The sequence below is a fragment of the Carassius auratus genome, chromosome 9, assembly GCF_003368295.1.
Source record: "Carassius auratus strain Wakin chromosome 9, ASM336829v1, whole genome shotgun sequence".
NCBI classification, from domain to species: Eukaryota; Metazoa; Chordata; class Actinopteri; order Cypriniformes; family Cyprinidae; genus Carassius; species Carassius auratus.
The window spans coordinates 5,124,492-5,152,308 of NC_039251.1; the positions used below are offsets into that span (position 1 = coordinate 5,124,492).

The window sequence follows — 27,817 nt, forward strand, 5'->3', positions numbered from 1 at the left end:
CCTTGCACAACAAAATCTCAAAGTATAATTATGTTTATCACAGACCAGAATATGAGATGGTCCCCTCAAAAATCTTTATATTAATCAAAATTAATAATCATTATAACAACATCACAATGAGTTTATCATGATATTGCAGCTGGACTCAGTGAGTTCCTGTGTTTTTCATTATTTACATCATGTAGTTTTTGTGTAAAGACACAGGCAGTACATTATCAGCCTTAAACAGCCTGTGCAATGCAGTCTATAGTATTAGAATATGAGCTGGGTCATTCTGGTTTAGTACAAACACAACATTAGTCTAGTCTTGTCTCTTGGAAATGCAGAGAACAGCTTTCCTCAGCTTCCCTTAAGGCTGTCCTTGTCCTGTTTACAAATGGCTCAAAGGGAAGAAAACAGAATACATAGAATCAATTCACAGTTTTATGAAAAACAATGAAATCCTCATAAACAAGTGATGAAAAACTTAATCGGTAACACTTTTGAATAACGGTCCATTAGTTAATATTAGTTAACTACTTTAGTTAACATGATCTAACCAAGAACAATCCTTCTACAGCATTTATTAATATTAGTTGATGTTCATTTCAACATTTACTAATGCATTATTTAAATCAAAAGTTGTGCTTGTTAACATTAGTTAATGCACTCTGAATTAGCATGAACTAACAATGAAAAACTGTACTTTCATTAACTAACATGAACAAAGATGAATAAACACAGTAATAAATGTATTGTTCATTGTTTGTTCATGTTCGTTAATGAATTAAAAAACGTTAACTAAAGGACTAGTATTTCTAAAGTGTTACCACTTCATCTTTGTAAATAAGTAACAGTAGTGAAATTAAAGAGAGAAGCTTTAGCTCCATCATTAATCTAGACAGTCAAAGGGCTCACTCTGTACATTGTGCTCATAACACCATTTAGTTTATTATATAAACGGCAATATAAGTTAAAACGTAATAAGAATTCATTTAAACTGAACATCACTTCAATGATTCAAACATTTACAATCATTGTGTCAGTTAGATTCAGAGTGTAATTACAAGGGATTTATTCTTGTAAAGAATATCCTTTTTATTCCATAAATAATATCTGTGTGGAGAAAAGTTGTGTTTGTATATTAAAGATCAGGCCAAGAGCATCTGCTTATGGAAATAAGAAAGTTTGATAGGGATTTTTAAAACATTATAATTACAAAGTAAAAGGAAATTTAGGCCAGCAACTTTAGAGAAAATATAATAAGAGATAATATTCCAAAGTGAGGAGAATTCCTTCAGCCAATTAATTTTAAAAGTATTATTTAAAGGGGGGGGGGGGGGTGAAATGCTCGTTTTCACTCAATATCCTGTTAATCTTGAGTACCTATAGAGTAGTACTGCATTCTTCATAACTCCAAAAAGTCTTTTAGTTTTATTATATTCATAAGAGAAAGATAGTCTGTACCGATTTTTTCCGGAAAAACACGACTGACTTGAGGCGTGATGTGTGGGCGGAGCTAAAGAATCACGAGCACGAGTAGGCTTTTGCGTTGAGAGCGTTTGGAAGCTGTGACATTAACGTGAGGGAAAAACCATCATCCAAAACAAACCATGGCTTTCAGTCAGATTCAGCGTTTATTTATGATCCAGAATCAGATCCCGAGGCTGAAACTGAACGAGAGCAGCAGCAGCAACGACTCGCTCCGAGCGGGGCTCGAACCCGGGTCTCCGGCATGGGAGGGGACGCACTAACAAGGAGGCAGAGATATTTGAAGCAGTTTTACTCACCGCCTGCGGTTCCAACACACGATCGTGACCCTTTTTCGTTGGGATTGCATCATCCTTAAGAAATAAACGATACGCAAATCCGTCGTCAAACTGGGCCTTGTTTGTAAAACAAGCATCTTCAAAATGTAGGGAACAAACAACTCTGTTGATGCTCAGTAAAAATAAACTCCATCCACTGGTCCTTTAATGCTGTTTTTTTTTTTTTTTGGTAATCTGTGCAGGGCTGTCTTGCCCTGGCAACCAAAAACACACTTCTTTTGTGACTTTTCGCGACGCTCTCGCTCTGATCAGTGAAGTCTGTTGTGCTCTCAGTGCTCTGCTATACGGGAGCGCGCGCTCTTCCGGGAGAAGTGCCTCAGGACCCATATAAGGAAATTCTGCTCCATCTAACGTCACACAGAGCCATACTCGAAAAAAACTTTCCGAAACTTGTGACAAACCGGAAGTAGTATTTTGGGAACAAAAATACTCCTTCAAACGTACAACTTAATTTTTGAAACTTTGTCCATGTTTAGCATGGGAATCCAACTCTTTAACAGTGTAAAAAACTCAGTATGCATGAAATAGCATTTCACCCCCCCTTTAAGGTAGTACATTCGACAAAATCCTCTTATTGATAAATCTCTCTGCAGCCATGAGTTGAGTTTTCTTTGGGTATTAAATAATCAAAATGTATTTTACATCTTGTTTTTTGGTCTTTATTAATTAAAATACCTAAGTATGTAACTTGATCTTTCACAGGAATGTTACAAATAAAGGAAGATCACAGTGTTTGATTGACATTAACTCACACTTGTTGATATTTAAGCAGAGACCTGAAGCTCTGGAAAAGGACTCGATCAATCTTAAAGCTAAAGGGATCCGGGAGACATCATTCAGAAATAGTAGTGTCATCAGCCAGCTGGCTAATAATAATTACAGACATGATCTCCAAACCTAGATTTGTCAAGAGCTTGAAATATGAACTTGTGCTCAAGCGAATTTGTAGAAGTCTGAGAAAAGCATGAGACTGTTATTAGGAATGAGATTCTCGTAGTCTAGAAGATCTAAGATGCATCTTATGTATATGATGTTTCTCCATAAAACCTGATTGTGATTCATCAATAGTAGAGTTAAGGATTTTAAAGGTCTCAAAAGAGCCATTCATGTTTGAATCATTTGATTCACATCAGGACTTCAGAGTAGAGGTGTAAAAGTACTTTTATAAAGCAGATAGTTCATTAGATAGTTCCATTGATTCTGATTGACATGCCCCTCTTTGTTTACTTCTGTGTGTTGCTCGGCAACAATATATTATTAATAGCATTTGTTTAATTTTGTGCAATTTTGCTCAGATATGGAATAACCGCTCTGTGTCATGCCTAATAACATCCATTAGTTGTTATAAATTCACTGTAATCAATCAAAACAATTGATGAGAATTTAACCAAATAAATATAGCTTCAAGAAATACAAGCAAATATAAAGTTACAAAGGGGAAAAATACCATTACAAGTGATAAACAAAATGTACTTTATGTGTATGAGAGTACTTTGGAGTCCGAAAGTTTACAGACAAACATAGCTATGTTTTTTTTATTATTTGCTATTATTTGCTTTTATTATTATTATTGTTCAGTATTGTGATGATGTCATAAATTATCTTTAATCTTTGGGCTATGCCCTGTGGTTTTTTTTCTTTTTGGTTCATAATAGTTTGGTTTACATTACTAATATGACTGTTTTCTATTGTTTGTTTATATACAACTTGGGGTTTATTTTTCTGGGTCAAGGAAAAGAGACACCGAAAAGGTTCATTTTGTATTTATTTATTCAAAGTCTATCAGTTTTATTTCCTTATATATTTTCCTTGGGCTCATGACAGCAGCATGGTTCTAAGAGGAAGTGTGGCCTTCCTGTTTCCTGTTTTATACCATCATATGGAATTCTGGGTAGTGTAGTCTACTGGCTCGTCAGAGCAGGGGGTCATTGTCTATTGTTTATTTTATTTTGTGTATATATGTAAACATGTTCACTTTTTGAATGTATTTTTGTAATGTTGAATGTTATTTTGAACTTCATCTTCTATTGAGTTTATGTAGATGCTTATGTGTGTATTTGGGATGGTTTGACCCTTGAGTGTAAAAGGGATGTACTTGGCCTCTCAGGGTTTAGTTCTGGTTGGGGCCTCTGCGTGGAGGGTTAAATTTAATGTCTTCAATGTTATTTGTGAGCTAATAAACTCTCTTTTTGACTTCTAGTGTCTCTCCGTCTTTGTTCTGTCCATGTCCCCACAAGCATACATTAAAAATAAAACTATCGGTTGATTAATTGTATCGGCCAGTGTGGTCCAACTTAGTTACCGGTAAAATCCAATATTGGTTGGCCTACATTTATTTATTTATTCACTTGTTTATTTATGTAGTATTTTTTACTAATTTATTCACTCAAGTATTCTAATATAGTCCTATGTTTATTTATTTAAATTTTTCTCAATAATATTAATCTATTTATTATTGATTTACTTATTTAATCTATATTTATTTTAAGAATCTTTTTTTTTTTTTTTCTCCAAACATTTCCACAGACCCCTCCAGCATTTTAGTTTTCAATATCCAATTTAAACACTATTGGTTGATTAATCTATATCTGCCAGTTATCGGTATCGATAAAATACAATATCGGTCAACCTATATTTATTTATTTATCCACTTTTTTATTTACTTACCTATTTTAAACTATTTTTACATATGCACTCAATAATTTACTTATTCTAATAAATGCATGTGTTTATTTATTTAATCTATTTTTAATTATATTAATCTATTTATTTGTTTATTTACTTATTGATTTCATTATTTAATCTATATTTATTTTAATAAATTTTTTTAATTTAAATCTTTTTTTTTTTTTTTTTTTTTACATTTTTCTTTATGCATTTCCACAGACCCCTCCAGCCCTCACTGGAAACCCTTGCTGTACTGATGTAAGATGATCATACAGTGTGTGTGTGTGTGTGTGTGTGTGTGTGTGTGTGTGTGTGTGTGTGTGTGTGTGCGCACTGTAGTGGGGGAGGGGAAGTGTCACAGTATCACAGACAACACAAACACAAGTCTGTCAGATTCTGTGTCTATAGGACACTTTTCTCGTCCAGCTCTCGCAGATGAACACACACACCAGACAGAGAGACAGATGTGTCTGACTGACTGCAGACGCCCTTCCCTCCTCGCCGGGGGTCACATGACCCTGTGGGGAGGCAGACTGAACCTGTTCTTTGTTAGGAGGTCAGTGCACTCCTGCCGTAAGCCTGCTAAAGGACACGCACCCGCTAAACAATCAACAGTTCAGCCTAGCGTTTACATCATTATCAGATGGAAGCTTACTTCTTCCTGCATGGAATAAAACCATAAAAAAGTTACTGTGACTTTTTATTTGAAAACTCTGAGTTTATAGAGATGTATACTCACTCAAAAATTCTAAAAAAAAAGGCTAAATTGCGAGATGCAAACTCTGAGTTCCAAAGTTATGACATATAGAAAAATTTATCATACTGAGAGTGTATCATAAAATGAGAGATACTATGTTGACAGGTTTTCTGTAACACAATGATGCAAGTTTGAACATGCAGAATGAAGATTATTAGTGAGTAATGATGTAAATTTCACATAAAGGATCATAGGACGTCAGGATAGAGGTAGAGCATGTGTGCAATTTTTTCTCGTATGGTATTTTTGCAGACATATAAAACGAACAACCACATATGAATTTGGAACAACAGCTTTCTAGATGTATTTCTGAGTGAACGGTCCTTTTAACAATGATGAGTGTTTGTCTGCGCACTGAATCTGAGACAGAAAGCCAAACTTAAACTCAGAAGCAGAGATCATAGTACACAGGTTTGTGCTCCGTGATGCAAGATATTGCAATCTTTGCACACTAGATAGAAAACAACAGCACAAACAACTATGAAATACATATTTAACAGTGCATGAGAACTGACACGAATACTAAATACAGGTCAATCCAGCACAACTGGCTTTGCTTTTGTACGTTAAACAGCAACACATTATTTTTTGCACAGATTTTTCAATGTTGTTTAAAAAAGAATGTCTCTTCCGCTCAGCAAGGATGCATTTATTTGATTAAAAATACTGTAATAATTCTGAAATATTATTATAATCGAAAACAGGCAGTTTCCTATGTGAATATCTGTTCAACTGTAATTTATTTCTGTGATCAAAGCTGAATTTTCAGCATCATTACTCCAGTCTTCCCATTTCAATTTATGTGTTATGCACATTTTAATCTATTTATTTATTAACTTTAAGGTTACTGTAAGTGGTTGCGTGGACACGTCAGACTTTACGGCTCTCAGAGGAATGTGTCACACTAATATAGGCCTGTAATGATGTTAACTCCTTATTTACTTTCCAAATGTGAATGACTGTGCAGAGCCAAAGGAGAATTAATCAGACGCTGTGTGACCTTCCATGCACAAAAAACAGCAGTGGGGGAGGGAGACCAGTCTGCGGTAACATTGCGTCATAACCACCAGACAAGTGTTTTCTACTGAAGATAACCATATTCAGCATTAGAAAATTAATTTTGAAAACATTATAAAAACACATTATTATATGAATAATCATTTAGGATTGATTCGGTTCGAAAATGACATTTTCTTTGTGTTGTTTGAAGAGGTCACATTAGTTTGCTCCTGGAATGTTCTAGGAACAGTAGTTTATGAAGGTATTGTATTATAAAATCATAAACCCTAAAAAGAAATCATTACACCATGTCCCAACAAGATAAAGCAACAAGCGATAAATCACGTATATATCGGGGCTTTATGACTGCATTTATTGGTCACATGGTTTCGATGTCTAAGATGTTGCACTTATAAGCTCCGCCCACCATGAAATCTGGTGACTCAAAAATGTAGCTAAATTATATAACCGTGTATTAAATATCAAATGTGATCTGATTGGTTGTGCATGTGTCACTGAATAGAATATAATGTTGCGTAACGGTGTGCATGCTTTGCAGTTGGCTGTCACGCAAAAAAAACTTGGCAATGTTCCTGTTACAAAATATTTAATGCAAAAAGGATACTCTTGGAATAACAGTAACTGACTCCTAAACAAGCAAGCGAATCATTAACTAACAGTGCAAAAAAACCTCCCTCAAATGGCATGAGAAGGTTAGTTTAAGGTTGCTAGCAATAACCAAACATGAAAAGAACCTACTATAAATTGCTTTCCAAAAACCTGAGCATGCTTCTGTTACTGTACACATATCTGCTAGAAGGTATTAATAAGCCAGTGGCACAAAATGGCGATGACTGTGTTATTTCACAGTGGACGTGTTCCGATTTCGTGCTATTGAATAAGCAGGTTTAAGGTCAGCTGCTCATTTTTCCATTGTGGGTCACAAAGTGCAAAACTCTCCCCTCCCCCCATTCTCTACGGTAGTGTTCCAATACCAAGAGAACACCCTTCATAGACAGCATGGAGTAGTCTTTATTCAAAAGACAAAACAGTGAGGAAAAACTCCATTTTGATTTGGTTCAAAATTGCTAAATCACTTTATAGTAATAAAACTGTATATTTTATGACTTCTTTTAATTATTTTTCAATTTGTGCATGGATTATACATGTATAAACTTGTGTGATGGTAGTTTACAAAATTGTCAGATGCATTATTTTCTCCAGCTGTGGAATAAAACAGGTGAAAAAAAATTATTTACTTTGTGGAGTAATATATATATATATATATTTATATATATATATTTAAAATATTTAAGATATTATTAATAATTTTAATTTACTTTTTTTTTTTACAAAAAGCCATACTATTTCAAATGTACAGTTTGCTTTTCAATTTTCATTTAATAGTGCTTAAAAATACTTATTCATATAAAATAAAAATATGTAATTTTTAAATATGCAATATAAAAAAGTAATAATTACATTTTTTATACAATTTTTGAAAAATCTTACTATTTACACATTTAAAATAAATATATATAAACATAATTGTGTTTAAAATGCTCTCGTCTAAGATTAAAATGTATACATTTTCAATTTTTAATATAATTTTCACTAAAATGTTTTGCTATTTAATGTGTGTACTAGTATAACATACTCCAGGAGTAGTAAGAGTAGTATGCTAGTAGCCTAGTTAGGGCGCGCACTAGTTTTGAGAACACGCCCGTCTCTCTGCTATAGTAAGTGCGTGCGCGCTGCTGCTGTCTTCCGACGCTCCATTTCTGTGAGAAACACAGGAAACTTGACTAAAAACACACAGGTCTCACACTTAAACGTTAACTGTGGCAGATGAAACCTCGCTTGTTGTTTCTCGTCGATCTTTTGCCGGACTACTGCCGATAAAGAGCCGAGCGCTGAGGGGAAATCCGACCGAGGATGGGCGCAGAGTCGCGGTTCGCACACTGAAGTTGGAGGATATTTTCCCGGTGCAAGTGAAAGAGAAGCGGCCGTTTGATTCTTGACGGTAAGAAGAAGCGATATCTCGCTCTTGTAAACTTTTCCCGTGTGGATTATTCTCCTGAAGTGTTTGGAAATCTTTGTGTGGAGAAACTCGTGTTTGAATGAACTTTTTAACGCCGCTAAAGTCTTATTTCCGCGGTGTTTTGTGTTAGTTAAGCCCATCAGAGAGTGTTATTCACTGATCTACCCTCGATAGTGCTCGTTTCTGCTTGTTTTAGTTATAAAACACGTTTAAAGAAGCCGTTAGCTCGAGCGGCGCGTGCTTAGGTGGGGGAGGGGCGACCCGCCCTCACTAGTGTACACTAGATAGTTCACTTCTCACACAACTTCTGTCACTTTACTAAGAAATACACATTCACTAAAACAGACGCTTAGTCGTCTTTTGAGTCGTGTTCTCAAATAAAGAAAGTACACAAAAAATGTTAAAAGTTGATTAACTGTAGTATAGTCATAATCTCTATACTGTATACTGATTTAACAGGATTAGTTTGTTTTGCATGCTAACATTTCCAAATTTGATGAACTGAATAATATTCATGCACACTTATAAATAACACACACACTATACTGTATATTGATTTAACATGGTTAGTTTGTTTTGCATACTAACATACTTTTCCAAATTTGATGAACTGAATAATATTAATGCACACTTATAAATAACACACACATATACATACATACATACATACATACATTTTTTCTACTTGAGTACAGTTTAAAGTACTTTTTCACTTAAGTATTTTTTGGCGGGATACTTTGATTTCTAATTGATAATTTTCGCTGAGTATCTGTACTTTTACTTGACTATAATTTTTGAGTCCTTTTTACACCTCTGCTTAAAACCAAAACAAAACCCTGTTCTTTTCTAATGACAACTTTGATGAACTTCTGATCCACTTCAAATGTTGACTACTGTAGACAAACTAACTCTAAACAACTAATAGTCTACTATCAGGAAATTAAAATGTTTTTTAGTGGGGGGAAATTGTGCTCAGAATTTGTCATGAAACTAATGACAAAATGAAATTGAAAACGGAAACCCTGGAAATATTTACCTGACAATTTTAGTCTTTTTTTCTGTAAAAATGGCTTAGTTTGTATTTTAAAGCAAATTATTGTTTCTCTTTTTGCCTCGTAATTTTTATTTTTTTATTTTATTTTTTTTTACAGGGTGAAATATGTTCTTGAATTGCTCTGAACTTAGAGTGTTAGTTTACTCAAAATATAGATTTTTTTTATTTTTTATCATTTACTCATTTTATTTGATTCCGCACCTACTTCTGTTTTCCAGACGATGAATTACAATAGAAATGTATTATAATAATTCTTCTTTCTTATAATAATTCTTCTTTCGTCTTGACTAGTTTTGACTAATGCTAATATCTGGATAGTTGAGTGGCTGATTAAATACTTCTCCGTATTCATCCATCATTTTATTCGACTGAGCTCATCGCAGTGCATTATGGGATTGCATTGTCTGCAAAAGACACATGCAGTTCTGCCCTATGTAGAGCCGTATGATTTCTGCAGTGCACAAAACGTGGACGCAATCGTGGAATCTGGAAATAAAAAATAATTTTTAGAATAACGCAGCATTTTGTTTCCCCCAAAAAAAAAAGAAATTGTAACTTTTAAAAAAAAATTATATATTAAATATTAAATGAATTGTTAATGAGTTATGCCATCATTTAATTAGCTCCGTTTTTAAAATTAGATGTAATTAGTTTTAATTAGAATAAGTATTTTTTAAAACCCATAAATCTAGAAAAATTAAAATGGATAATGTATAGAATTGCTTTAAAAAATAAAACATTTCATAGGGCCGTTTATTGTAAATTGTTAAAAAGGTGTTTAAATTGTACAAGTTTAATGAATTGAATTGATTAGACATGCTTTTTGATTATTCATATTAAGTTAAATCATTAAAACTAAATTTTTTGGGAAAAAATGAAACATAATTTTGAAAAATTATTATTAAATATTATTTTATGAAATTTTATGAACCTAAACATTTAAATTTTTAAAATTGTATTAAATAGTTTCTAAATTGTATGATTTCAATTAATTAGACATGCTTTTTTTATTACTATAATTTAATTAAACCCTTTAAAAATGGTAAATAAATAAAAAAAACGAAAACTGGAAAAATCAGAATTGGAGAAAATAAAAATATAAACACAAAATGTGCTGAGAGAGTAAGATTCCAATATTGTTACAAGTAAATAGCTAAGCTAATAGTGTCCACCTCAGGAATCATTAATGAAGGAATCGTTCTGATCCTAATGTCTGATCTCCATTCATCCTCATACAGAAAGCACATCCACTCCCACGCTACAGCTTCTCTCACTCTTATAAATAGCTTCAGATCTGCAGAGTTGTAAATCATTACGAGTCAACTGAGTTAATGGGTAATAGGATTGAAGAGAGAGAGTTTTCTCCAGGATTCGAGCAAAGCCTTCGCTGTTCACTGCTAATCCAGATCCGTCTGAAAGAGAGAGATGACCTACTTCTGAGACTGAGACTTGCCTCATTTCTGATCAAACTCATGAAGATGCAATAATTGTGCTGTTCTGTGTCTGTGTGATCTATTGATGTGATCGCTGTGCTGGTGATATACAGTCAAAACCTAAATCCATTCTTCACTTTGACTTTTTTTTTTTTAATCCACTTCAAATGTTAACTGCTGTGAACAGGTGCACTGATGATTTTTTAAAATATAAATAAACACTTTAATTCAGCAATAACACCTTAAATTACTTATAAGTTGCAGTGAAGACATTTATAATGTTACAAAAGATATCTATATTTAAATAAATGCTGTTATTTTGATTTTTCTATGCATCTGTGAATCCTGAAAAATAAAATGCATCACGTTTTCCACAAAAAATATTGTGCAGCACAACTGTTTTCAACATTGATGATCTTTCTTGAGCAGTAAATCATATTTTCATGATTTCTGAAGATCATGTGACACTGAAGACTGGAGGAATGATGCTGAAAATACAGCTGTGCATCACAAATAAATTACACTTTCAACACAGATTCACACAGAAAACAGCTGATTTAAATGATAAAATATATATATTTTTTATAAATACAGCCCCTGTGAGCAGAAGAGACTTATTTTTGCTTGTACTGTAATACCCAAAATAAGGGAAATTTAAGCACCTAAATTTGCACTTGTAAAGTGTGCATAAAAAAACAAGAATCACTATTTAGGGCCCGAGCACCGAGGTGCGAGGACCCTCTTGTATCTGCTTTGTTTTTTATTATTATTATTCTTCTTCTTCTTCTTCTTCTCCCGAATGAATCGCATTTTTGAGGGCTTTAACATGCTCAAAAAGTCATGAAACTTTGCACACTCATCAAACCTGGTGAAAATTTTCGTCTGATATAGGATTCAGAAGAGGGTGTGGCAAAATGGCTCGACAGCGCCACCTATACCAAGAAAATCAACAGCCTTCCAGCTATGTTTCACGTACATGCACGAAAATTGGCACACATATGTAACACACCAATACCTACAAAAAAGACTCTTGGAGCGAAATTCTAAACCCAACAGGAAGTCGGTTATTTTTAATATTATGAGCATATTTTGTGTAATTTTGGTCATTTCCATGTGTTGTATTTTAACGAACTCCTCCTAGAGAGTTCTTCAAATCAACAGCAAATTTGGTATGCCTAATCTAAAGGCCTTTGCGATGTTAAATTGCGAAGATCCTGACTTTTCGTTGAAGGGCGTGTCTGTGGCGGCCTGGCGAATTTCGATAATTCGCCATGAAAAATGAAGTTGCTATAACTCACACATACAATGACCAATCTGCCCCAAACTTCACATGTTTGATGAGACTCCGAACCTGAACAGATTGACATGCCCATATTCAGTTATAGTCATAGCGCCACCTATTGGCAACAGGAAGTGACATATTTTACGCTGCGACGAACTACTCCTAGAAATTTTATGACATCAATGTCTTTTTTGTGGTCAGTCTAATCTAAAGGCCTGTGCGATGTTCAGTTGTGAAGATCTTGAGTTTTCGTTAAAAGGCTTGTTCATGGCGCCGCGACGAAGTTCGATGTCTCGCCATGCGAATAAAAGATGTTATAACTCAGGCATAAGATGTCCGATCTTCCCCAAGCTTCACATGTGTGATAAGAGTCCTGGCCTGAACACATCTGAAGGCCAATATTCCACCGGGTGTGGCAAAATGGCTCGATAGCGCCACCTATACACTTTCAACAGAGTGCGCCTCGAGCTATGTTTCACGTACATGTAAAAAAATCGGTATACACATGTAACACAGCAATACCTACAAAAAAGTCTCTTGGCACGAAATCCGAATCCCAACAGGAAATCGGTTATTTAGAATTTTCTCTGCAAAATTGGCGTTGTTTTTGCCATTTTCAAGGGTTGTACTTTAACGAACTCCTCCTAGAGATTTATTCAGATCAACAACAAACTTGGTCAGTGTAATCTTAAGCACTTTGCGATGTTAAATTGCGAAGATCTTGAGGTTTCGTTAAAGAGCGTGTCCATGGCGGCCTGACAAATTTCGATGTTTCGCCATGAAAAAGGAAGTTGCTGTAACTCAGACATACAATGTCCAATCTGCCCCAAACTTCACATGTTGGATAAGACTCTTGACCTGAACAGATCTACATGCCCACATTCAGTTATAGTCATAGCGCCACCTGTTGGCAACAGGAAGTGACATATTTTACACTGTGACAGACTATTTCTAGAAATTTTATGACATCAATGTCTTTTTTGTGATCAGTCTAATCTAAAGACCTGTGTGATGTTTAGTTGTGAAGATCTTGAGTTTTTGTTAAAAGGCGTGTCCATGGCGCCGTGACGAAGTTCGATGTCTCGCCATGGGAATAAAAGATGTTATAACTCAGGCATAAAATGTCCGATCTTCCCCAAACTTCACGTGTGTGATAAGGGTCCTGGCCTGAACATATATGAAGGCAAATATTCCATTGGGTGTGGCAAAATGGCTCGATAGCGCCACCTATACACTTTCAACGGAGTGCATATGCACTTTCAACGGAGTGTGCATCGAGCTATGTTTCACGTACATGTACAAAAATCAGTACACACATGTAACACACCAATACCTACAAAAAAGTCTCTTGGTACGAAATCCGAATCCCAACAGGAAGTCAGTTATTTAGAATTTTCTCTGCAAAATTGGTGTTGTTTTTGCCATTTTCAGGGGTTGTACTTTAACTAACTCCTCCTAGAGATTTATTCAGATCTTCACCAAACTTGGTCAGTGTAATCTAAAGGCCTTTGCATTGTTAAATTGCGAAGATCTTGAGGTTTCGTTAAAGGACGTGTCCATGGCGGCCTGACAAATTTTGATATATTGCGATGAAAAGGAAGTTGCTGTAACTCAGACATACAATGTCCAATCTGCGCCAAACTTCACATGTTAGTTAAGACTTCTGCCCTTAACAGATCAACATGCCCATATTCAGTTATAGTAATAGCGCCACCTGCTGGCAACAGGAAGTGACATGTTTTAGGCTGCGACAAATTACTCCTATAATTTTTTTGAGATTAACATATATTTTTTGGTCAGTCTAATCTAAAGGCCTGTGCAATGTTAACTTTTGGAGATCTTGAGTTTTTGTTAAAGGGTGTTTCCATGGCGCCATGACAAAATTTGATGTCTTGCCACAGCAAGAGAAGTTGTTGTAACTCAAGCATAAAATGTTCAATCTTCCCCAAACTTCACATGTTTGATAAAAGTCCTGGCCTGAACACATCTGAAGGCCAATATTCCATTATAATGATAGCGCCACCTGCTGGCAACAGGAAGATTGGCACATATATGGGATATACTTTGATATATTCAACTTATATTTAGGACATTAAATGCATATTTCTCAACGTTCACCTTTTAACTAAAGCCACACGATTGCTGTGAGCCCGGGTGCGAGGGCCCGTTCATCGCTGCTTGCAGCTTTAATTATTATTATGTTCAAAAGAGTAATTTTTTATTTAATAGGTAAATTATTTATTATAAATATTTATAAATATTTTTAGGGTATAACAGTAAGTCATGTTTTTTTTTAAATCATATGCAATTCCAAGTTTAAAATTAATTAATTGCAATTATTTGTATGGCATTCAATCATGAACGCAAAGTTCATGATTGTGACCGCTGTAACAAAAATAGATTGCATGCTTATCTTTCAAAGAAAAAAATATCATTGTACTTCAAAATTGTATTTTATTTTTATTTTATTTATTTTGCTTGACAACCATACATGACATTTATGAGCTATATTAGTTGTATATTACTCTTATGAACTAAAGAATTGTTAATATGCATTGATGCATCATCATATCTTTTTTGGCCAACATTTTATTAAAGCAAAACATTTTGAGAGGCTCCTGCAATGGTTTCCTGCAGTTAAAAGGGTTTTAATTCAAGTCACATTGATTTATTTAGTGCTTTATTCAATCCACATTTGATTCAGAGCAGCTTTAAACAAGAAAACAGTGATTCAGTGATGCAAACCAATTCAGTTCTGCTGTAAAGCAGCTCTGGAAGGACAATAACAAACAGTCGTTATTTTATTGAATGCAATAGTTCTGCTTTATTAGATTTTGGTTCGTCCAGTTTTAAAAGCAGTAATCCGGTGAACCATCAGCAGAAGTGAATCATCACACATAGATGGCATCGTCTCAGTTTTGCGTGTTCATTAGTCTCATGCGACCGCAGGAAATGACTGCGACCCGCGTGTTTTTACGCCGCGCAGGAGAAAATGGCTGCTGTGTTCAGATCCTGAGGAGACCAGCCAGGAGAAAATGAGGCTGTGCAGCCTGGCGTGCATCTCTCGTCTCACTCTTCCTGCTTCACACATTAATCACTCCTGCGGTTACTTCTGGCTACACGCTTGTGACAATTCAATCCTTCCTTTACATATTAACCCAGTTTGTGTTCATTCAACAGGATTGTTGTTAATATCCTTTTTAAGACCGGCTGACGTTAACCGTTTCACTACTTCTGTGGTCTACATCAATTATTATTTAATCTCTTGGATTGGTAGCAGGGTTATTATAGTTAACTGAAAATAAAACCATAAAATATATATATTTTTTTACTTGAAATAAAATAAATGTTAACTAAAATATTAAATATAAAAAATTTTTTTTTAAAACTGATTTAATTTCAGGTAGTTGTTGAGGCAACATTTCTCTTTTTTTTTTTAGTTTAACTTGATTTAATAAAATAACTTGAACTGAAAAAAAAATCTTAAAACTGTATAGGCAAATAAATAAATAAAAATGGAAAAGAAAAGAAAAATGACAAACACTCAATGAAACTACATTCATGAAATTAAATTAAAATTAAAATCTAAAAATAGAAATTAATTAAATATATTAGTTAAAGCTACAATAATATTGTGGCCCCAGGTAAAAAAAAGTATTATAATTAAAATGTATTATTATTTAAGATAAAAGGCTTGTTCCGCATCCTTGTGATCATTTATTTTAACTTGATTTTCATTGTATTTTACCTCTTACATTAAACATTTTTAAAGTCACTGGTTTCGCAACAAATGCATTGAATATTAAGTTATGCTTTGAATATTGTCATGTGAAGACAGCGATTGAGGTTTGTTCTGCCGGTGTGTGGATTAGGGTTGTGATGGTGAGGACATTTTTCCACCGGTTAATCGACGTGTGACAACACCGATAATACCGATATCGCACGGCATAAACAATCATGTAAAATAATAAAGAAGAAAAAAAGTTTAAAATAAAAATCAGCAATAACTGTGGAACCAAAGAAATTTTCAATGTCACTTAGATTAATGGCAAGTTAAATTTTTTTACACGGATTAAAGTGCAAAAGAACTATAAAGAACCCATAGCTATCACTTTACAATAAGATCTCATTAGTTAACCATTAAATGGGCAAAAGCTACATTTGCTACAGAAGTTATTAATCTTTGCTAAAAAATAAGTCTTAGTTCATGTTAAGCTCATTAAATATTACATTTGTTTTTAACAATGTGTTATTAAATGTAATGCCTAAGATCAACGAATGTTCAGAAGAATGTTTCATTAGTAGTTTAACTAATGAATTCACTAATGTTAACTAATGTGAATGAACAATAAAGAATCAAAACACTTTCAAAATAAATCTAGGGCATGTTGTAGTCCACAAATCTGAATGGCTGTTTCAATCTATTTAGATATGTTATATAAAGTAGTGCGGCTGCTGTATTTATGGGGTTTCCAGTGTAATGGCTGCATTCTCTGCAGTTTAGCGCCATCTGCTGTCAGAGAGTGAATGTGCTTTCATTCAGCGCTTCTCTCTCGTGTTCCTCATGTGCTTCTCATGCGTGATTGTTTACATCAGAGCGCACACGCGTGTTTCACAGCATACAGCGATGTTGTGTGTTGCGACCAGTTGATGGGATTAGTATTCTTATAATTCATTCCAAATTCTGAATAATTTGTAATATATAATTATTCATGGTATTTAGGAGTGCCCACGATTACAATATCGTGCATATTCATTACTGTGATATATGGCATTACCGAAAACATGTCTAGTCCATAGGTTTATTTACTGTAGTGTTTCCTGGAGCTGTGGGTTATTCCCTGTAATCTGAATCTGCTGGTCACAATTTTGATTTATCTTCCATAAAATATGGATATTTTTTATTGTATGTTATTGTTGATGGTTTCCCATGATGGGGTGTCTGATAGTGTGCTGTAAGTTCCCCAGATCCTGTGGTTTATTAGCAGGTCTCTGTGTGATTGTGAGAGGGATATCTGATGAGTGCTTTAGCTTTACCTCAGCAGGGCCCTGAGAAGTGTGCTCTTGTGTTATATACAGAGACTGTATGAGCGCTAACACTCATTTCTTACCTGCTGATTCCTGTCAGTTAATGAACTCCGTCTCTCCTGAAGAGTCCAGCTGAAGTATACAGGATATTATTTATTATTTTATACCAGGGGTGACACTAGAAATAGAAATTAGAAACTGATTTGCTAGACTTCGTAGATCACACACGTGACCGTCTTCCTGTTTGTTTAATGATGCGTGTCACACAGTGATATTTTAGGAGCACGCATTATTACGTATTTATATTTTGCATTAGTTTTTTTTTTTTTTTTACATTTAGTTTTTAATTTTATTAAATAGGGTTTATTTTTATTTTTTTCAATTTTATTAGTTTTTGTAGTTTAATAGTTTTATTTCTAGTTATTTTAGTCCAAGTTATACGTCAAATTCATGAAATGAACTATGTACTTCATAAACGTATTATAAAGCATAAATCTAAATTAAAATAATTTAATAGTTATATATAGTATAGTTTTTATAATATAGCCTAGTTTAAATGGCCTTAAAGTTAAACTAGGCTGTTTTTTTTCAGTAAAATGTTTCTTTTAGTTAAGGTTTTATTTTATTTATTTATTGTTTGTAAATTGTATTAGATTGATAAAAAAAATTGTATTTATCACTTAGTTATTTACATTTTTATACCAATCTAAAAAAAAAAAAAAAAAATATATATATATATATATATATATATATAATTCTTCTTTTTTTTATTATTATTATTCTGTTAACATATATATATATTTTTTCCCAAGTAACGAACATGTTAATATTAATGCTGTTGTCATTCTCTCCTTTAATGCTGTGGTGCCAGACCTCTACAGTCTCCTAATCAGATCAGCATGTGATCTCCAGAAGTCAGATATTAAATGAGTGTTGTGTGTCCCTCAAGGGCCGATCGTGAGCTCCAGCGTCGCTCATCCTCAGAGGGCGAGAGAAGATGAGCATTACCAGCGATGAAGTCAACTTTCTGGTCTACAGATACCTGCAGGAGTCAGGTAAGCCAGGAGCTGATGTAAACCGGCTCTGAGACAGGCTCAGATCACGAGTGTGTGTTGATGAAAGCCTCTGCTCTGCAGGTTTCTCTCACTCTGCGTTCACGTTCGGCATGGAGAGCCACATCAGTCAGTCGAACATCAACGGGGCTCTGGTGCCTCCTGCTGCCCTCATCTCCATCCTGCAGAAGGGCCTTCAGTACGTGGAGGCCGAGATCAGCATCAACGAGGTCAACAGTCAAGTCCTTCTCCATCTGTGCACAAATAACTTAACCTTGCTGTAAATAATAAATTAGTGCTTTCAAACCATTTAAAACAGTAGTTTTTGAACAGTAATATTTAAGCGCAAATGATAAATCGCATCGTAAATATAAGTTTCTGTTTACATTATGTGTGTGCGCTATTACGTATATAAATACACACACACATTTATGTAGGTTTTTAAAATATATGACACTGTATGTGTGTGTATTTATATATACATAATAAATATACACTTGTACACATGCGTTTATTATGTAAACAAAATATTTTATCTTGGAAGCGATTAATCATTTGACAGGACTAAATTAAATATATTCACTAATAAACAATAAGGATTTTATTGCTGGCTCGGTCAAGACACTTCAGATATTTACTTTCTCAAACAATATTTTCTCTGTTCATGAAGAAAAATTAGCCATGTTGCTATTATGGCAATATTATGAAGCGTGTATAAACAAGCGTTTGTTTGTTTGTTGTTTTTAATAGTATCATTGCGATGCTATAATAGTTGTATTAATATAAAACAAAATCTGTTCATTTTAAATTTTGTTAATTGTTAATTAAATAATTTGTTAATTATTTAAATACTTATGTATTATTTAAAAAGTTATTAGATTAAAATGAATTTTATTATTATTATTATTATTAATTCTGTTATTTTCTAATGTAAAAATAGTTGAAATAGCTGAAATAATTCAAGTTATTAAACATTTATTGTTTTATTTATATTTTAGTTTAGTTTAATGAACCTTTTATTTTAAGTAACTTTTTTATGGTTTGTTTAATATAGTAATCCTGGTCTGAACTTCTGATTTACATAGATATAAAAAAATTTAAAATAAACGTTTGATCAAAAGGCTTAAATGCATTGAAGCAATCAATTAATTTTTAAAACATGTCAAAACAAACTTTTAATAAACTATAATTAATACAATTATTTAAAACGGTTAATAAAATGGTGATAAATTAATAACACTTTAAAGTCGTGGAAATTTTTATAATGAAAATACATTTTTATAGTAAGTCATGGAAATATTTATTATGAAAATATATTTTTCTAGTTATGCCGAACTCTATATTTTGAGTAAAATAGAGCATTTTCACTCAAATATTTAAAGTATAAATGCTGAGAAATTGGCATTTGTATGTTTTATTTGATCTTGAAATGACCAGAAAGGAATGTAAATGTGGTAGATCCATGGTCTGGTTGATATGTTGGTCTTGTGTCAGTGTGGCGTGTGTCCGATGATGGTGTTGTCTGTGATGTTTCAGGATGGCACAGTGTTTGACGGCCGGCCGATAGAGTCTCTGTCTCTCGTCGACGCCGTGATGCCAGACGTGGTTCACACCAGACAGCAGGCGTTCAGAGACAAACTGGCCGAGCAGCAGAAAGCCATCAGCTCCAGCACCGCTCAGTCCCACACCAACAACAACAACAACGGAGAAACAGCGCTCAACGGAGAGGAGAACGGCACACATGCGCTCCGTAAGCCATTATCTGACTCAGATGCGTCTCTCTTAATAAAGGCATTGTCCCGAGTCAGAAGTGTGTGAACAGTAGGATCTGTAACAGTGCTGTGATATTGAGCTGCTTCTCTCTCAGATAATCATGTGGAAGTGATGGAGGTGGACGGCGAGGTGCAGATTCCCGCCACAGTGTTGAGGGGTCACGAGTCCGAGGTCTTCATCTGCGCCTGGAACCCCGTCACTGACCTCTTAGCCTCTGGGTGAGTGCCTCTGACCTCTGACCTCAAGGGGCGAAGCTGAAGGGTTTCTGACGCTGGGATGAGTTTGGAATGCTCTCAACTGGAGCATTGCTTTAAATGCTTTAAAAAAATTATTGAGCTCAAATATTTATTAATTATTATATTTTATTTTTATTAACTATATTGTTTTATTAAGGTTTTATATTTAATTTTATTTATACAATTATAAAATATGTATTTATTTTTTGTTAATTACATTTTATTTACTTCGATTTGTGACCACAAAACCATACATAAGGGTCGATATTTTATTTTTTATTTTTTTTATTGAAATGAATGCATCATCTTAACGCTGAATAAATAAATAATATTTCCGTTGATGTAAGGTTTGTTATGATCGGACAATATTTGAAAATCAGGAATCTGAGGGTGCAAAAAATGGAAATATTGAGAAAATCATCTTTAAAGTTGTTCAAATGAAGTTCTTAGCAATGGATATTACTAATCAAAAATTAAGTTTTGATATATTTACATCATATTTACGGTTGATATTTAGATATTTATTTAATATCCTAATAATTTTTTTAATTCATAATAAAAAAGTATCAATACATATGTATTCAATGGCAAATATACAAGTTTAAGTGTTTTTATTGTACTGTATATTTGTGTGTGTTTATGCAAAACTGAATGCATATTTAATTAGATCTGAAAATGAACGTTAAACGAAAATAACTTGTGATACAGAAAAGTAATCAATCAGCCGGGGAAGTATTGTGAAGTCTGGTAGTTATATGTACACATCCTCGTGTGTCTTGCCTGAGAAAGAGTATTGTATTGTTTGTGTTGCTCCTGTGGCAGCTCTGGAGACTCGACGGCACGCATATGGAACCTGATTGAGAACAGCAGCGGCGGCTCGACTCAGCTGGTCCTGCGACACTGCATCCGAGAGGGAGGTCAGGACGTGCCCAGCAACAAGGACGTGACCTCGCTCGACTGGAACGTGAGTCACCGCTAATCATTCAGCCGCAAGACGCTAAACATGATTTAAAACCAGGAGGGCTTCAAAAAGAAAATCCAATTTCGAATATTCGTCAAGTTGAAAATTAAAATCCACGTTCAAATGCAAAAACCTTTTTTCTACACATTTTCTCACAAGAAGAGCTGCATGTTAAGAAAGCCACTTAAAATTAAGTAAAAAAAAAAAAAAAATGTACGTCTCAAATTTTAAGGCGGTTTTTCCCCATTTCCCCATTTTCAAATTCAAAAAAGTATTTGGTGTTAAACAATCCATATATGATGCTGTTTTGTTTCTGTTCATTTTACTCTCCTCTGGATATAAATATAATGAAAGACATGCTTTCACATCACAGTTCATAATGTTCCTCCATGTTTTTTGTTTTCAGAGTGATGGCACTCTATTAGCAACTGGATCTTATGATGGATTTGCTAGAATTTGGACGAAAGATGGTAAGTCGAGTGATTTCTTAACCCTGAGCGCTAATCAGACTCTGTGAGTACGTGTCTTATTTAAACCAGCTTGTTTTAACCTGTTAACCAGGTAATCTCAGCAGCACACTCGGACAGCACAAAGGACCCATATTTGCACTCAAGTGGAACAAGAAAGGCAACAGCATCCTGAGCGCTGGAGTCGATAAGGTCAGTATCTACAGCTGAGGTCAGAAGTTTACACACCCTGCTAAATATTTATTATTTTACCAAAATAAGAGGGATCATACAAAATGCATGTTATTGTTTATTTAGTACTGATCTGAGTAAGATATGTCAAATAAAAGATGTTTACAGACAGCCCACTAAAGGAAAAAAAGACCCGTTCAAAAGTTTTCATCCCCTTGTTTCTTAATACTGTGTTAGCTGAATGTTTTTTGTTTAGTGATAGTTGTTCATGAGTATTTTCTGAACAGTTAAACTTCCTGCAGTTCTTCAGAAAAATCCTTCAGCTCCCACAAATTCTTTGGTTTTCCAGCATTTCTGTGTATTTGAACCCTTTCCAACAATAACTGTATGATTTTGAGAGGCTTATTTTCACACTGAAGATAACTGAGAGACTCAAACACAACTATTACATAAGGTTCAAACTTTCACTGATGCTCCAGAAGATAAAACCATGCATTAAGAGCCGGGGCGTGAAAACTTTTGAACCAATTATGGTCTGTGCTTTTTTCATATTTTCCCTAAATATCATATTTTTTTAATTTAGTACTGCCCTTCAGAGGCTACAAAAATTAGTTACATGTTTCCAAGAAGACTAAATAAGTTAAATTTGCCCTGATCTTCAAATTCCAAAAGTTTTCACCCCCTGGCTCTTAATGCATGGTATTTTCTTCTGGAGCATCAGTTTTGAAATCAATAAAAACTTGCATTGCATTCATGTTGGACATTTGATCAGTTCATGCAGTCGCAGGGAATCCAACCCGTGATCTGTGCATTACAAGATCCATGTTTTAATGATTTGAGCTGTGCAGTGCATTCAGAGGGAGAGAATTATTACTTGACTTTTTTTTTTTCTGTAATCGTTCATTTATTTCTTTGGTTTCTCATCCTGCTTCAGACGACAATCATTTGGGACGCTCAGACAGGTGAAGCCAAGCAGCAGTTTCCATTTCATTCAGGTGAGTTTACAACCTACAGCAGTTCATAAAAGAAATGATTCATGAAAATACACCAATGTCAGATCTGATATTTGTTTTCAGATTTATAAAGCCGTGTGTCGCGCATATAAAATCACTTTGAAATTTACTTTTCATTTTTTCCCAGATGTAATTTTTCCCTCCAAATTCATTTTTTTTTCCATAACTTTTATTATGATTTAATGGTTACATTTAATTTTAGTAATTAAAAAGCATGTTTAATAAATTGAAATGGTTTAACTTATACAATATATCAATAAGTGATTATAAGATTTAAAAAAAAATGCTGATTTTAATGCTCTTTTGTTTTATTTACAAATTTTGTGTTTCTGTTTTTGTATTTATATTAAATAATAAATCTAATATTTTTATTTATTTATTGTAGATCAAAATTAATAATTTATTATTTATTATTAATTTGAATTTAAATATAATAAATTAGACTAACATAAACATTAAATACATGTAATTAAATACGCCTAATTGTACAGTACAAAGTAGAAAGAAATGTAATAATTGGAACTGTTTTCCAAATAATATAGGCATAATAATATATTAGTAATTGTATTACAATTTATAAAAAAAACAATTACATCTAATCAATTGAATTTATATAACTGTATCACATTTTTAAACATGTATTAACATTTTTACAAAAACAAACTTCCTATGAAGTGTGTTTTTTTTTTTTTTTTTTCAGAACTTCTATATTGTCTGTTTTAATTTTTCTGGGATTTATGATTTAATACAAAATAAACCGTGGTAATTAAATGAAGGCATGCAACAATAACAATGTAATTACTCTTTAACACTTCATTTAACTCACAAAGATCAAACACTGAAGAGAATGTAATGCTAGTTGAATCTGATTGATGTGTGACTATTATTAACCCTCGCAGCTCCGGCACTGGACGTGGACTGGCAGAACAACAGCACCTTCGCCTCCTGCAGCACTGACATGTGCATCCATGTGTGCCGCCTGGGAAGTGAGCGTCCGCTCAAGACCTTTCAAGGGCACACGGTGAGCAGCGCACACTAGCTCACGGCTTTCAGGGTTTTCTGTTCTCCAGCAGCAGATAAACATGTTTGTTTGCCTGCAGAATGAAGTCAACGCCATTAAATGGGATCCGTCTGGGATGCTGCTGGCCTCCTGCTCGGACGACATGACGCTGAAGGTGGGAATCACGTCCAAATGCTCTTTAAAGACTTATTTTCAGTTGTAATGGTTCCTCTGATGGGTTAAATGGTTTCATAGCAAATGCATGATGACGTGTACATGTAAATATGATCAGTTTGTGTTTCTCTCACGGCAGATCTGGAGTATGAAGCAGGATTCATGCGTTCACAATCTTGAAGCGCACAATAAAGAGATCTACACCATCAAGTGGAGCCCAACCGGCACCGGGAGCAGCAATCCCAACGCTAACATGCTGCTAGCCAGGTAACATCCCGAAGACTGCTAATAGATCTAATAAATTTGATCAAAATAAATTCATTAGAAAATTATAAATTGATAAAATAAATAAATTACTAACTTAGATATACATTTAAAAATGATTACAATTAATTACATTAAAATAAATCAATACAAATAGAAATTAGATTTAGATTTAAAATAAATTTAAACCAATATTGAAATAAAAGTAAATACATTATTCAAATTGAAAAATATTAAAAAAACACTCAATATATTTGATTGTATTATAATTAGATTAAAATAAAGTTATTACATCAATTAATAAAAAATGTATACATTTTAGGTTAAAATAAATTAAGAGATTAGACTAAAATAAATTAGATTCAAACAAATAAATTAATAAATAACAATTGGATTAAAATAAGTAAAAATCTAAATTAGATTAAATATATTAAGTTAGATTAAAAAGGGTTCAAATAAATTTTAATTAACTTAAATATGTAACGTATAATGCATGAGATTATATAAACTTTAAATAAATAAAAATATAATAAATATTTAATTTAAAAATAAATAAATACATTGACTATACTGCACGGTAGTGAGTGGAAATATATATTTTTTTAAATTAGTATTTTCCAAATAATAACCTAGGTATATTTATAATAATTGATGCCTTTTTATATTTTAGGATGGCATGAGAGTGTGATCATATTTGGGGGTCTGTTGGATCTGAAATATTAAGAAAACCCAGATCTACTGTATTTTCCGGACTATAAGTCACACTTTTTTTCATAGTTTGGCTGGTCCTGCAACTTATAGTCAGGTGCGATTTATAGTCCGAAAAATAAGGTAAACTGACTTTACAAAGCTCCGTCCCAAAAAACAAACAAAATGGATAAAAGTCCGGAGTGTTTGATAGTTTTAAAGCATCCGTGTGATCTCGTCACATGCTCGTTAACTAACGATGCCCCGCTGCTTTGTGTTCCTCAGTGCTTCCTTCGACTCGACGGTGAGATTATGGGATGTGGATCGAGGCGTTTGCATCCACACACTCACCAAACACCAGGAGCCGGTCTACAGCGTGGCCTTCAGTCCAGACGGGAAGTTCCTGGCCAGTGGCTCCTTCGACAAATGTGTTCACATCTGGGACACGCTGGTCAGTGCAGCAGCAGCAGTGATGAAGATGATGATGGTGAAGATGATGATGATGATGTGTGTGTGTGTGTGTGTGTTCAGAGCGGCGCGCTGGTGAACAGCTACAGAGGAACAGGAGGGATCTTCGAGGTCTGCTGGAACAGTGTGGGAGATAAAGTGGGAGCGAGTGCGTCTGACGGATCGGTGCGTTCATCTTCCTGTCTCAACACTTTGACCCAAACGTCCATCTCACAAATAGATCAGAGGAAGCTCAAGTTATATTTGTCTGAAACCCGATTCAAGGTTTTTAGGAGTGTGATTCTGTCTAAACGTTTTGCTTTAGTTGTAAAAGGTTCAGTAAATTAAAATTAAGATAGTATCATGTGAAATTAGAGTAGATTTCTTGTTGTTTTGCCTAAAATCTATTACACCGTATTTTTCGAACTATAAGTCGCACCTGAGTATAAGTCGCATCAGTCCAAAAATACGTCATGACCAGGAAAAAAACATATATAAGTCACACTGGACTATAAGTCGCATTTATTTAGAACCAAGAGAAAACATTACCATCTACAGCCGCGAGAGGGCGCTCTGTCTTCAGTGTAGACTACAGGAGAACTGAGCAGCATAGAGCGCCCTCTGGCGGCTGGAGACGGTAATGTGAAATCCTGGTTCAGTTCTCTCGGTTCATGTCAAATTAATTTTGATAATTAAATCGCACCTGACTAGAAGTCGCAGGACCAGCCAAACTATGAAAAAAAAGTGTGACTTATATCCCGGAAAATACGGTATTTAGTAGTTTAGTGTTATTTTATAGACTACAGTAGTTTTTATTATTATTTTAAATGTTTTTTATATTTCAGTGTTTATTTTAATTTAAGCTAAATTTTTAGTAATTGCTATGTGCTGTCGTAATTTTATCAGTATTACGTTGTTTAATTTTTATTTCACAATTAGTTTTTAGTTTTCAGTTTTATTGTCAATTCATTGTATTATTCAACAATTGTAGTGTTTCAACTTAATATTTAGGTTTATTTTACTTTTAGTTTTTTACTTTTAATTTTATTTATTTCCACTCAGTAATTTGTGCTTCAACTTATTAATTTCAGTTTTTAGTTAGAATTTTCATTTAAATATAATTTTTCAACTAATTTTAAATATTTTAGGTTATATATAGATGTAATTTATTTTTATTTCACATATATTTTGCATTCAGTTTTAGTTTTTATTTATTTATTTCTAGGTAGTAATTTTAGAGCTTTAACTTTTAACTTTTACTAAATAAAATTTGTAAAATGTTGCCTTGGTTAACTAACTGAAATAATGAGGTTACATTTTTCATCTAATATTTGGGTTTATTCAAGGTTATTTAGTTTCTTGTTTGTTTTTTAAATTCAGTTTTATTTTAATTATTTATTTATTTGCACATTTTGCATATTTTCATATATAAATTAGTCATAAACATGCTATTTACATGCCTCACTGTATAATGCAACTTCGGTTTATACTTCCTTTTGCACCTTATATTTACAGTCATTTTACATTTAGCTGGTCTCTGTGGCTTTCTGCTTCATAACTTGCACTATATGTCATGAACCTTAATGTATATACATATATATTTTTATTTATATACTTTGTTAGTTGCACTTCTGGTTATATGCTAACTGAATTTCATTAGCTCTGTACTTGTACTCTGCACAACATCAACAAAGTTGAATCTAATCGAATTTATTTTTCTATTAGTAAAAAAACGAATTCAGTTGCATTTTTTTAGTTTACATCTTTTAATCTAATATTGCATCTAATATAACTTCCAACTGTTAATTTCCAGCTTTATTTCAATGCACAGTCTCTTAAACGGGTTTAGTTGGTGATAACAGCTCTGTTTGAACATCGTCTTGTTTCTCCAGGTCTGTGTTCTTGATTTACGGAAGTAGCTCTCGGTGAACCGGATGCAGGATCGTGCAGCTAAAGCCTTCAGCGCGTCTCAGCGGCTGCTGGTGGTGACTGAACGCCTTTCTTCTGTTTCTTCTGGACCCGCAGCTTCACCGGGAACAGATCCAAATGTTGAAAACCAAATTAGAGGAAGTGTCCACTAGATGGTGATGAGCAGCGCAGCGACTCGGCCGATGAAGTGGACGCCAAAGAGCTAGAGACGCTTCATTTGAAAAGTTTTATTGGGTGTTTTGGACGCCACTGACATTGATTGGGCCATGTGACCCTTCATAAGTGAAGTCTGACCATAAGAAAACATTTTTAATAGAGAACAAACTTTAAATCAAGACGAGTTTTTCCTTGTAGGAGAACCATAAATAGTTCTGATTGTTTCTTTAAAGAGGAATGAAGACGTCCGCTGCCGAGTACTTGGGAAATATCGTATGATTCTCAGATGTTAAATATACAGGTGTAAAACCTCCCCACTGGATGTACATTTAATGAATGTAAAGATGTAATTGAGATCGTAACACGCAGATTTTATAAACTGTTTATATGTTTATAAACTAATCTTTTTCCCAAAGTC

General features: G+C 33.8%; 1 protein-coding gene across 1 annotated transcript; it reads left to right on the top strand.

Moving 5' to 3' along the window:
• Window positions 1-7,926: 7,926 nt before the first annotated feature.
• tbl1x (transducin beta like 1 X-linked) lies at window positions 7,927-27,817 on the top strand. The gene is made up of 15 exons (XM_026271060.1): window positions 7,927-8,254; window positions 18,018-18,124; window positions 18,206-18,351; window positions 19,658-19,871; window positions 19,989-20,112; window positions 20,953-21,094; window positions 21,498-21,561; window positions 21,653-21,750; window positions 22,664-22,724; window positions 23,642-23,763; window positions 23,843-23,917; window positions 24,056-24,183; window positions 25,153-25,318; window positions 25,399-25,500; window positions 27,207-27,817. Exons 2-15 carry the CDS (start codon window positions 18,067-18,069, stop codon window positions 27,231-27,233), a joined length of 1,527 nt encoding a protein of 508 aa, XP_026126845.1. The 5' UTR covers window positions 7,927-8,254; window positions 18,018-18,066; the 3' UTR covers window positions 27,234-27,817.